This window comes from Erinaceus europaeus, chromosome 7, assembly GCF_950295315.1.
Source record: "Erinaceus europaeus chromosome 7, mEriEur2.1, whole genome shotgun sequence".
NCBI lineage: Eukaryota > Metazoa > Chordata > Mammalia > Eulipotyphla > Erinaceidae > Erinaceus > Erinaceus europaeus.
The window spans coordinates 81,841,532-81,853,479 of record NC_080168.1 but is presented as its reverse complement, the minus strand read 5'-3'; the positions used below and the strand labels follow the sequence as shown (position 1 = coordinate 81,853,479).

The 11,948-nt window shown below is 38.5% G+C and overlaps 2 protein-coding genes across 4 annotated transcripts in view; both read right to left on the bottom strand.

The window, feature by feature from the left end:
* KCNRG (potassium channel regulator) lies at positions 1-7,003 on the bottom strand. Its single transcript, XM_007535066.2, has 2 exons — positions 6,155-7,003; positions 1-320 (listed from the first exon to the last, which is right to left on the bottom strand). The coding sequence occupies exons 1-2, from the start codon at positions 6,733-6,735 to the stop codon at positions 80-82; spliced, it is 822 nt and encodes a 273-aa protein (XP_007535128.1). The 5' UTR covers positions 6,736-7,003; the 3' UTR covers positions 1-79.
* Positions 7,004-9,156: 2,153 nt separating this feature from the next.
* TRIM13 (tripartite motif containing 13) overlaps positions 9,157-11,948 on the bottom strand; it is a 47,322-nt gene continuing 44,530 nt past the window's right edge. For all 3 annotated transcript variants that reach the window (XM_060194852.1, XM_016193419.2, XM_060194853.1), the window contains one exon: positions 9,157-10,709. In XM_060194852.1, the coding sequence (XP_060050835.1) occupies positions 9,480-10,703 (1,224 nt within the window). In that variant the 5' untranslated portion in view covers positions 10,704-10,709 and the 3' untranslated portion in view covers positions 9,157-9,479. The remainder of the gene's footprint in view (positions 10,710-11,948) is intronic.

Sequence of the window (11,948 nt, the reverse complement as noted above, 5' to 3'; positions counted from 1 at the left end):
TGGTGGTGCAGGGGTATTGAAGCTGGCACGTTGGAGCCTCAGGTATGACAGTCTCTTTGCATAACCACCTCTGCATCCCTCATTTGTTTTTCTTAGATTGCTCTGGCATGGTGGTAGTCTCTGGTTTCAGGAGTTTGTTCCTGGCGAAAACTTCAGATCTTTTTATCCTTTCAAAGCTATAGCATTCAGTTTTGTCTTCAGAAGATATTGTTCTAGTGCTGACCAGATGGAAGCCTTCCATTAATAATGTGTCAATCAGTAAGCCCAGGACATTAGTTCCGTTGGCCAGTTTTCGGTCATCAGGCTTTATAGAAATATACCTAGGACATACAAAAAAAAGTTTTTAATTCTAAAGCTTCCCTTAGAATTACTGAAACTAAACATGTAATCATGACCTTTACTCTTGATTAAAGGGATCACACCATTTAAAACAAATATTTTGGGGCCGGGTGGTGGTGCACCTGGTTGAGTGCATGTATTACAATGCATAAGGACCCGGGTTCAAGTCCCCAGTCCCCACCTGCAGAGGGAAAGCTTCATGAGTGGTGAAGCAGGGCTACAGGTGTCTCTGTCTCTCTCCTTCGCTATCACCCCCTTTCCTCTTGATTTCTGGCTGTCTCTATCCAGTAAATAAAGATAATTTTAAAAAATTATAAAAAAATAGAAAAAACAAAAAAAATTAAAAAATAAAACAAATATTTATTTATTTATTTATGAGAGAGAGAGAGAGAAAGAAATTACCAGACATCACTCTGGTACATGTGCTGCTAGGAATTGAACTCCAGGCCTCATTTTGAGAGTCCAACACTTTATCCACTGTGCCACCTTCTAGACCATATCACACCATATTCTATGTCTTTTTTTTTTTATGTCCCATAAGTTCAAGTCAGTAATTTCATAATAGAGATATTGCTATGATCTCTGTTTAGAAATATAGCCAACACTGATGAATCTTTACTGAGCAGCTATTTTCTGAAGCAAAGGATTTTATAAAATTAGCTTTGTTTTTGTTAGCAGAGTTATTGCTTGAATGACTACCATTCCTAGTGGCTGGCTGGCTGCCTCTCTCTCTCTCTTTCTCTCTCACTCCTTTCTATCCGCTGCTGGAAAGCAAAGCATGGGTCAAAAGGCCACTAGAGACAAAAATGAAAAACGTTCTATTGTCTGGGGAAATTTGTTATAGAGCCAATACATATAATTCAAGAAAAAAAATGTTTAAACTTTGCATATTGGCTATATGTTGACTTTAATAATGTCAGTATAACTTGTCTGTATAGATATAACTGTATCATTCTTTTTTAAAATATTTATTTATTATTGGCTAGAGAAAGAGAAAGGGGAGGAAATAGAGAGGAAGAGAGACACCTGCAGCCCTGCTTCACCACTTGTGAAGCTTTCCCTCTGCGGGTGGGGGCCAGGGGATTGAACCTGGGTCCTTGTACACTGTAATGTGTGCATTCAACCAGGTGCGCCACCTCCTGGCCCTGATATAACAGTATCACTTCTTTATCATCAAGGAAAAAATTCTGGTTTATATTCTACCAGTTGTACATAAATATGAAGAAAGGCTTAACTTAAAACAGTTTTCAGCAACAACCTAAGAAATATATAGTTTTATGGGATAAAAAGAGTGTTAGGGAAATCACTAACCTCTTTTTAATTATGATTGAAACACATTGGCTATTTTAGTTCACATTTAGAAATTTATTCTAGGGAGTCGGGCGGTAGCGCAGCAGGTTAAGCACATGTGATGAGAAGTGCAAGGACCAGCGTAAAGATCCTGGTTTGAGACCCTGGCTCCCCACCTGCGGGGGGGTCGATTCATAAGCGGTGAAGCATGTCTGCAGTTGTCTTTCTCTCCCCGTCTTCCCCTCTTCTCTCGATTTCTTTCTGTCCTATCTAACAATGATGACATCATCAACAACAATAATAACTACAACAACAATTTTTAAAAAAAGAAGAAACGTATTCTAGAAGGCCAGACAGTGGTGCATCTGGTTAAGTGGAACTTGGTTTGAGCCCCCCTGCCCCCCACCTGTAGGGAGGATGCTTCATGAATGGTGAAGCAGTCCTGCAGTTGTCTATTTTTCTCCCTCTGTCTCCCCACCCCTCTCATTTTCTCTCTATCAAATAAAATAGAAAAGAAGGGAAAAAAAGTAATAAAGGATACATGGAACAGTGATAGAAGGAGAAAAAAAGTAATAAATGCCACATGGAACAGTGAACTGCAAGTGCTGGCACTGAGCCTCAGCAGTAACCCTGGTGGTAAAAACAGAAAGAAAAGAAGAAAGTAAGAAAGAAAAAAGGAAGGGAAAGGACAGAAGGTGGGCATGGTAGATAGCATAATGATTATACAAAGAGACTTTCATGCCTGAGGCTCCAAAGTCACAGGTTCAGTCCCCTGCACCACAGTAAACCAGAGCTGATTAGTGCTCTGGTAAAAAAAAAAAAAAAAAAAAAAGAATCCTAGACAATGAAAATAATTTTTTAAAAAAATTCAATAATTGGGGGTCAGACGTAGCACAGCAGGTTAAGTGCACATGGCGCAAAGCACAAAGACTGGCAGATGGATCCTGGTTCAAACCCCTGACTCCCCACCTGCCCGGGGTTCACTTCACAAGCAGTGAAGCAGATCTGCAGGTCTCCTCTTCTCTGTCTTCCCTTCCTCTCTCCATTTCTTTCTGTCCTATCTAACAATAACAACAGCAATAACAACAACGATGGGCAACAAAAGGGAAAATAGCCTCCAGGAGCAGTGGATTCCTGGTATAGGCATGGAGCCCCAGCAATAACCCTGGAGGCAAAAAAAAATGCAATAATTATAAAACTACAAGGTAGTATCAAAAATATTTGTTTGGTACAATAAAATTTTAACACTAGCAAGTTATTCAACACCCCTGTGAAGCCCAGAACTTGACTGCATAATGCAGAAATATTAAGGAAATAAAGTCAAAAAATTAAGATACAAACAGTACAAATCAGGTGATAAAAGTAGAATGCGGGTGGGGGTATAGCATAATGGTTATGCAAAGAGACTTTCATGCCTGATGCTCTCAAGTTCCAGGTTCAATCCCCCACACTGCAATAAGCCAGAGCTGAGCAGTGCTCTGGTAAAAATAAATCGATAAATAAAAGTAAATTTTAAAAAATATGTAGAATAGACTATCAAACAGACTCTAGTATCTTGTTACCATTACTTAAGTTTGATAATATACTGTCATATAAATTACCAGCTGCAAGATGCAAGACAAGCATTTTTAATACTGTAAATTTGAGAGATCATAACTGAGCAATGTACTAGGCTAATAAGACCTTAAAGAGGTAAATCACTAGTAATTTAAACATAATAAACAGTTGGATGATACACCAAACTATACACCATTCAGGTTTACTCCTTCATTTTCCACTTTCAAAAAAGCATCTGAATAGACAGATACAGATGGGGTGTGATAAATAAATAAATAATAATTAATGTCAGGTCATTTTAAATGCCAGTTTTCATCTAAACCAGAAATCCTAATGTCACTTTATTCAGATTCTATTTCTCTGCTTTGACATTGGGACTAAATAAAAGGAAATCATAGGATACTGAGGAGGTAGCTTAATGGATATACAAAAAGAATTTCATTCCTGAGGCACCAAAGGGTGCAAGTTTAACCCCCAACCCCACCATAAGCCAGAGAGAGGAGAAAAAGAAAAAGAAAAGAGGAAGAAAATCACTAACACTTATGGGATTGAAAGACATGAGTTTCAAACAGCTGAAATGAATAATGTTTGGAATTGGGAAACAAGTTAATTTAGGTTTTGGACTCACCTATTTTGGAAGTTTAAATATAATGCTATTCATATCATAAGGTGAAAAGGGAACCACTTGGCACTGATGTATACATGAGAATGCCTCAATTTGAGTTTCTGATCTTGTTTTTCAGGATTACAATAGTCTTTCTCCAAATGTGTAGTTTTAAAAGAGCATCTCTTATTTTTTGGATTTTTTGCTTTATTAAAATCATCACCATATTTCAGCATTTTTTTGTTGTTGTTGCCTCCAGGGTTATCAGGGTTATTACTAGGGCTGGGTGCCTTTGTTGTTTATCGTTGTTACTATTATTGTTGTCATTGTTGTTGGATAGGACACAGAGAAATGGAGAGAGAGATATAGACACATGCAGACCTGCTTCACCACCTGTGAAGCGACTCCCCAGTAGGTGGAGAGCCGGGGGCTCGAACCTGGATGCTTAAGCTGGTCTTTGCGCTTTGCGCCACCTGCGCTTAAACCACTGTGCTACCACCCAGCCCCCAGGATTTAATTTTTTTATAAATGGATTCCCTAATGATCTTAGTCTATCTATAAAATAAATAAATAAATAAATAAATACTGGTCAGGGAGATAGCTCACTCAGTATAGCTCATGCCTTGCCATACAAAAGACAAGGCACATTACCACACTAGAGGAAATTCCAGATGATGAAGCATTGCTATGATGTCTCTCTCTAAAAATAATAATAATAATCTGATCATCTCCTTTCTATTTTTTAATTTATTCCCTTTTGTTGCCCTTGTTTTTTTGTTGTAGTTATTATTGTTATTATTGTCGTTGTTGGATAGGACAGAGAGAAATGAAGAGAGGAGGGGAAGACAGAGAGGAGGAGAGAAAGATAGACACCTGCAGACCTGCTTCATCACTTGTGAAGCGAATCTTCTGCAGGTGGGGAGCCGGGGGCTCGAACCGGGATCCTTCTGGCAGTCCTTATGCTTTGCGCCACCTGCGCTTAACCCACTGCGCTACTGCCCAACTCCCACCTCCTTTCTATTTATGGTAGTACCCTACCAATGAAAAGAGAGTTGTTCACATAAGTATCTCATAGTCTTTAGTTTCCTTCACAATCAACATTTCATTGAATTGGATCTCTTTTCCCAAAATAACATTTCAATCTTTTTGGAATGACAAATTATAAAGTATAAAAGCCTGACAATTGTCACATTGCCTAGTGTTTTCTAGTTCATAAGCAGGAGCAGAGTATGTTGTAGGAGACATTCTGATCCTTTCTGATAGCTACTACTGAAGTTAGGAAAATATCCCAAGATAAGCCTCTCTACAGCTCCCAAAAAATTTATATACGTTAGTTTGAATATTATTGGTAAAAAAAATTATCACACTTAAATTTTTTCTCTTGAAACTGAAAAATTAACCTTCAAAGTAAAGTGAAAGTGGAACAGCATTTTTTTTTCCCTGTCACCAGTATTACCTCTGGGGCTTGGTGCTGGCACTATGAATTCAGTGGCTTTTTTTTTTTTTAAGATAGGATAGAAACTGAAAGGGGAGAGGTAGATAGACACCTGCAGACCTGCTTCACCGTTTGTGAAGCACCATATGGAAAGTGGGTACTTGCACCCAGGTCTTTCTGACCCCTGACCACCTCCCAACCTCCAGTGAAACAGCATTTAAGACATTTTAAGAGGGGGAGGGAAGTATGTGATGGCAGAGTGAACATCAGCTTAAGGCTTCAGCCAAGAACAGGGAGAGAAAGTAGATAACTGACTCAGAAGCAACTACCCTTGGCATACTGACAACCTATCCCAATATTTTGAGTTGTCTTACTAGTGGTAAAGATGTAATAGGATACTAAAATATCAGTGATGTATTATCTGCATATATGGTGCTTAAAAATAAAGAAGTCTGGAAGAAAAATTACTAGTCAACCATAAGGACTGAAAGAGCAAACATACTTAAAGCATAGAGATTTCAGGTGAAATGTCTTTACTATATGCCAAACCACTAAAATAATTTCCTGAGGTGAAAATAACATCTTATTCCTAAATTAACTTCATTAGCACTTTAGCTATCTACAAAGTTATTCCTCGGTCTGGGAGGTGGCACAGTGGCTAAGGTACTAGACTCTCAAACAAAGTTATTCCGTCTCCATAGTCCCAAGTTTCCCTAGACAGTAGTGATTTATTCCTAATGACCCAATTAATACTACATACCTTTATTCACTCTGAAAAGTCCCATTTGTTCATTCTAGCCAACTGTACTGATAACCTTCAAAAACATTACTGAGTAATCATTTTTCACAAGAAGTTTCAGGTTTGAAAATATTCAGGTTTTAAAAAAGCATTAGGAATCAGAAGAGAGATGCTTCACAATACAAAGTACCTGACTCCAGATTGATTATCAGTAGCGCTGTCAGAGCCACACTGGAAAACCAGGTCATGGTGAGAAGGTCTTTGTGGAGGCAGAGGAAGTACAGTCATCCGAGGAGGGAAAGAACCACCAGCCCAGGATGGTGTGGAGTACTGCTTTATAAAAACTGTAATCCTTCCAGTTAGCATCTCAATTGTTTTGCTGCAAGAGCCAAATACTCTGAAAAAAGATTGAGTGTTTCTATTTACGAAATGCACCTCCACAAGAGCAGGTCTTGGATGTAGCAGGTGTTCTTGGCTTAACAGATCAACCAGAGAATCAAGTTCATAGAAAAGAGCCTCTCTCTGAAGCCTATGATAGTCTGAAAAATCAGTGGGTACTAATAGCTCATGTGTTCTCAAAAAATCTAAGATGAAACTAAATAACACACCATCTCTGTCCACAAAAATCTGGTCACCAACCATCTTGAATTCTTGATCTTTGCCATCTAACATTCGTGCCAACCGAGACACTGGAAATTGTCTTATGGTAGAAAGCCTTGTTGTAAATATTTTCCCTCCCACATTCAAAGTAACAAGTTCCTGATTACTCATTCTAATTTTCCTCCAAACTAGAGGCTATAAACCATTAGCCACAGACAAGAATTTGTAAACCAACCTATACTCATAAATGCTGTTATAATCAAGAAAAAGAGGGGACAGAAAGTAGCAAACAAGAGACCTACCCAAATTACCAGGTGACTGCTGTAAAACAAAGTGTATCCATGTGCAAAATTCAGTTGCTTGGGAACTTGTATAAAACATGAGAAACAGAAGAGGAACTGGGCTGTTTAAGGCAAACTGCCAATTTGTCTGAAATCAAATAGATCCCTTTGCTGTTTACAATCTCCATGAAAACCTGTCTCAAATCTGTATTTTAAACATACTAGAAACTGAAAAGCATTCCCTTCCCAGATCTCTGAGCTTCTTTTATTACTCATGACAAATTCTTTAGAAAAAAAATTTGTCTCGGAGTCAGGCGTTAGCGCAGTGGGTTAAGTACAGGTGGCACGAAGCATAAGGACCGACATAAGGATCCCAGTTCCAGCCCCCGGTTCCCACCTGCCAGGGAGTCGCTTCACAGGTGGTGAAGCAGGTCTGCAGGTATCTTTCTCTCCCCCTCTGTCTTCCCCTCCTCTCCATTTCTCTCTGGCCTATCCAACATCAATAACAACAAGGGCAACAGGAAAAAGTAGCCTCCAGAGAGGCTTGCAGGCACCAAGCCCCAGCAATAACCCTGGAGGCAAAAATAAAATGAAAATATTTTAAAAACTTTAAAGCAAAGGGCTGGAGTAAGGTACTCTGGACCTTCAGAGGACTTTATTGTTCTATGACAGAAAATAAGTGAGAAATTTATATATTTAACACATTAAGTATTTTTGTATAAAATATATAAAATTATAAATTACAAGTAAGTAGTCAATGAAAGGGCATCTTGTTTTCATGTGAGCAAGCTCTAAAATAGCTTTAATATTTAGCTTTTTTTTTTTTACCAGTGCACTGCTTAGCTCTGGTAAAAAAAAAAAACTCTGCTTAGCTTATGGTGGTGCAGGAGGATTGAATATGGGATAGGAATTCAGAGCCTTGGGCATGAGAGTTTGTTAGCATAAACATACTATCTACCCTGCCTAGTGTTTAGCTGATTAGTTTGTACTTTATAATGGACAAAAGATTGTTTTATCTATTGTGAATTTTACTTTTGGTCATCACTGAAGTTTCACTACTCTGGACTCACTTTTTCAGATATAGACAAATAGATACCACAGCACCAACGATTCTCCCAGTGTTGTAATATTCCCAGTATACCTAAGACTCAAATTTGGTTCACACCTGGTAAAGCAGATACCCTCCCAGCTGAGCTGTCTTGCTGACCTATAATACTTCTGAATTCTTTGAGTAGAGGCTCAAAGGCAACTCAGTGGGAGAGCATAAGCCTCATTATGCATGAGATCCTAGGTTTAACCCGACACCACATGGCAGGACCACATACCATACTAAAGAGAACCCCCTGACTTTGGTGGAGCAACGTTGATCTAAGTATATAGAATAAAAGGACTAGAGTGGGGAGGGTATGTTAAGACACTGCTCATACAGAAGACCTTTAGTTCACTCCCTGACAGAATATTAAAGAAATTTAAGCAGGTGAATTGGATTGATATATAGTTGCCATGATACTCTGGAATAACACTTAGTTGCCAATACAGATAAATTATCCATTTCCTGCTCTTGTCAAGTGTTACTGATTAACTTTGTGACTTTGCTTGCACAGTAACCCAACACTTCTGTAGTTTATCACCAAGTCTGTTTGGTGATAAACTTGTAATATGGAAAGAGCGGCCAAGTGATGGCACAACTGGCTGAATGCACATTATAATGCACACGGACCTGGGTTCAAGCCCCTAGTCCCCACCTGCAGGGGGAAACTTCACAAGCGGTGAAGCAGTGTCGTAAGTGTTTCTGTCTCTCTTCCTCTCTATCTCCTCTTTCCCTCTCAATTTCTGGCTGTCTCTACCCAATAAATAATGATAATAAAAAAAAAGTAAGGAAGGGGCTGAGCAGTGGCACATCTATTTAAGCACAAGGACCTGGGTTCAAACTCCCAGTACCCACATGCAGGAAGGAAACTTCATGAATGGTGAAGCAAATACTGCAGATGTCTATCTTCCCCATCCCTTTCAATTTCTCTCTGTCCTATCAAATAAATAGAAAAAAAGAGGGAAATGGCTGACAGAAGCAATGGATTCACTGTGCAGGCACCAAGTACCAGTGATAACCCTCGTGGAATAATAATTAATAACAATAATAATGAGGAGGAGGAGGAAAGGGCAAGCTGAAACCTTTATACTCTTTTAAGATATGTAAACCTATTGTAAGAAAATACCAAAGACAATGAGGCAAAGAAAAACATGGAGAAAATTTTGGAATTTCAATCTAATATTCCTTTCTCAAAGGACTGTCACTCTTATTTTAAAAAACTGCTTTACAAAGTAATCTTTATTACAACTTAAATGAATTTACACTACATCAATACAATTTTAGATTATGTACTTTCTCACCTCCTATATTTATTATAACATAAACACAATAATGGGATAGGATGCTTATTTTAAAATGACTCCAAGTCTGTACTATTAAATTTCACATTATCTTTCACTTTATTTTTCCCAATTTCAACATGGAATAGGACATTATTTATTAAAGGAGTACTTTTGTAGGAAAATATCTGGCTAGAATCTTAGACCAAATCTCAACTACCACTCTGTTATCTAACAAAAAAAAAACTATATACTTGACAGATTTTACACCAGTTTATATTTGCACACAAACTCAGCTACATTGTTCAATACCACCAGAGTGAAATTCTTGAATTTTTCACTGAAAATGAAAAACTCATTTGTCACTTGTTTCCAGTAAAATCTAGACTGCTCTACAAAGTCAGCCGAGTTAGTCAGATAGAAACTCAATTTTGAAAGGTAGTCTTTCCAAATTTTGAGTTCATCAAATGGAGACCATTCTAGAAATACAGTAGGAATGAAGAATATGAAAAAGCTAAGCAGAACTATTACCACAAAAAACTGATAAAAGTTCCAAGGAATCTTACTAATGAATGTGCCAGTGTCTTGAGGCAAAGAAAGTTTATCCACATCTACTAGTTTTATATCTTCCCACTGACTGGTATCAAAGTTCTTCATTAAAGGGCTTGTGGGCAAATTAGAAGGAGGTAGTGGAGTCTCCTTGATTACTTTTATTTTTTCCCTGAACTCCTGCATCTGTTGCAAAAATATGATGGGTTCTGACACATCTTTGAAAGCTTCAGCAATGTTAAAGGCCATTCGTTGCTCCTGCAAAATAGTGTTGAGTTTGTTGATTTCTGGGTCATAAGCTTGCATAACTGCAAGTTTCATGGTCTCAAAGTCAGACAGGATTTCATTCTTCTTTTGATCCAGTGTGTGTTGTAATTTCTCAAAAAACTCCTTCACTTTATCTGAATCTTTAGTCAGTAACTGTAGAGATTTTCTCTTGCTAGTTTCCAAGGTATCCAAGCGAGAAAGAGCATCTCCCCGACGCCAAGTCTCAAAGCTCTGAAAAAGGGACTCAAAAGCATCCCTTTCCTGAGCATAGGCATCTTCAATAGAACAGAAGACATGCTTAGTATGGTCACCACGTGTAGCACAGATTCCACAAATCAGCTGCATATCAGTCAGGCAGAAAATGTTGAGAGGCTGCCCCAAGTGTCCTTTGCACACTGGCATTTTGGGAGAGATCTTGATTTTATTATACTTTTCCACAATGCCCTTCAAGGAATAATTAACCTGTAGGCTGTTGACTCCAGTAGTCGAAGTTTCTTTACGACATGTGGGGCACTTGAATGGAGATGATCTCCACAATGAATTCCGCACATTCCCCTCTAAGATCCCTTCTAAACATTTTTTGCAAAAGTTGTGTGAGCAAGGCAAAACTCGGGGATCATCAAACAGACTGCAACAGATTGGGCAAGTGAGATCTTCTTCAAGCAGCTCCATAACATCCTACCATAAAAAAGAAGTATTTTAGTTTACACCAGAAATTGCCTCCACTCAGACTAATTAGAAGATATCATCTACATTCTTTATTAAAAATGATTTCTCATTGAAAACAATTAGGCAAACAAAAGAAGTGAGAAACAGGGAAGGAATAGCACACCAAAACAGATTTAATCACCCAAGACTAGACCATGCTCCTTATTAGTAGGATCTCTACACACAGGGCCTTTGTGTGGCCTTTCCAACAACAGTCTTTGGTTGAAACAGGGTGAAGACTAGGACAACTGCAAGTTGAGCCAGCAGAACCCAACTGATTGTTTTGAAACAGAGAGCTGACTACTAGCTGTCTAACAAAGCTACTCAGTTTCTGAACAGAATAAGCTCTTTAGTGTGGGCCCATAATTATAAAATGGTATGCTATTTCAAAGAAGCACAGACATATAAATCCAAACATCAGCTCTCACACAGATTTTTTATTAAAAATTGGCACATTTTCCTATTTCAAAGGCAAGATTACAAATTATTAAAGTCATAAATAAAAGTAATGAGTTGTAAATCACTCTTAACAGATTTTCATATGCCACTAGGACAATAGTTAAAGCTATCTTGTGTTGTCTAGAATGTCATTTCTCAAAATAGTGGTAGGCACATGCCTGGGTGTCCTGAGGACTCTTTCAGGGCACCCCAGAGGTCAATACCATCTTCATATAGCAACAAGGCCCAGATGCTGACAATCACACTGCAAAAGCAAAGTTGAGTAGTTGTTCTAGGGACCACCGCAAGAATTAAACAAGGCAAGGCAATAGGCAGTATCAAACTGTAATCCTTAGTCCTTGTATTCTTCCTCACCTTTAGGGGTGTACTAGAGGTAGTCACTTAAAATTGTTTGTTTTTGGAATATAGGCGTTAATATAATGGCTATACAAAGACACTCTCATGCTAAGGCTCCAAAGTCCCAGGTTCAACCCCCCAGATCATCATAAGCCAGACCTGAGCAGTACTCTGCTTAGATAAGTAAATAAACATGTTTTTTTTTTTAAACATGGTTGAATGCACTTGTTACCATGCACAAGGACCTGAGTTCAAGCTTCATGAGCAGAAAAGCAGAGCTGCTGGTGACCCTCTCTCTCTTATCCTCCACTCTCAATTTCTGTCCTAAATTTTTTATGGGGAGCAGGAAGTATCTCAATTGGTAGAGTGCACACTTTACCATGCATGATGACTCAGGTTTGAGCCCCCAGACAG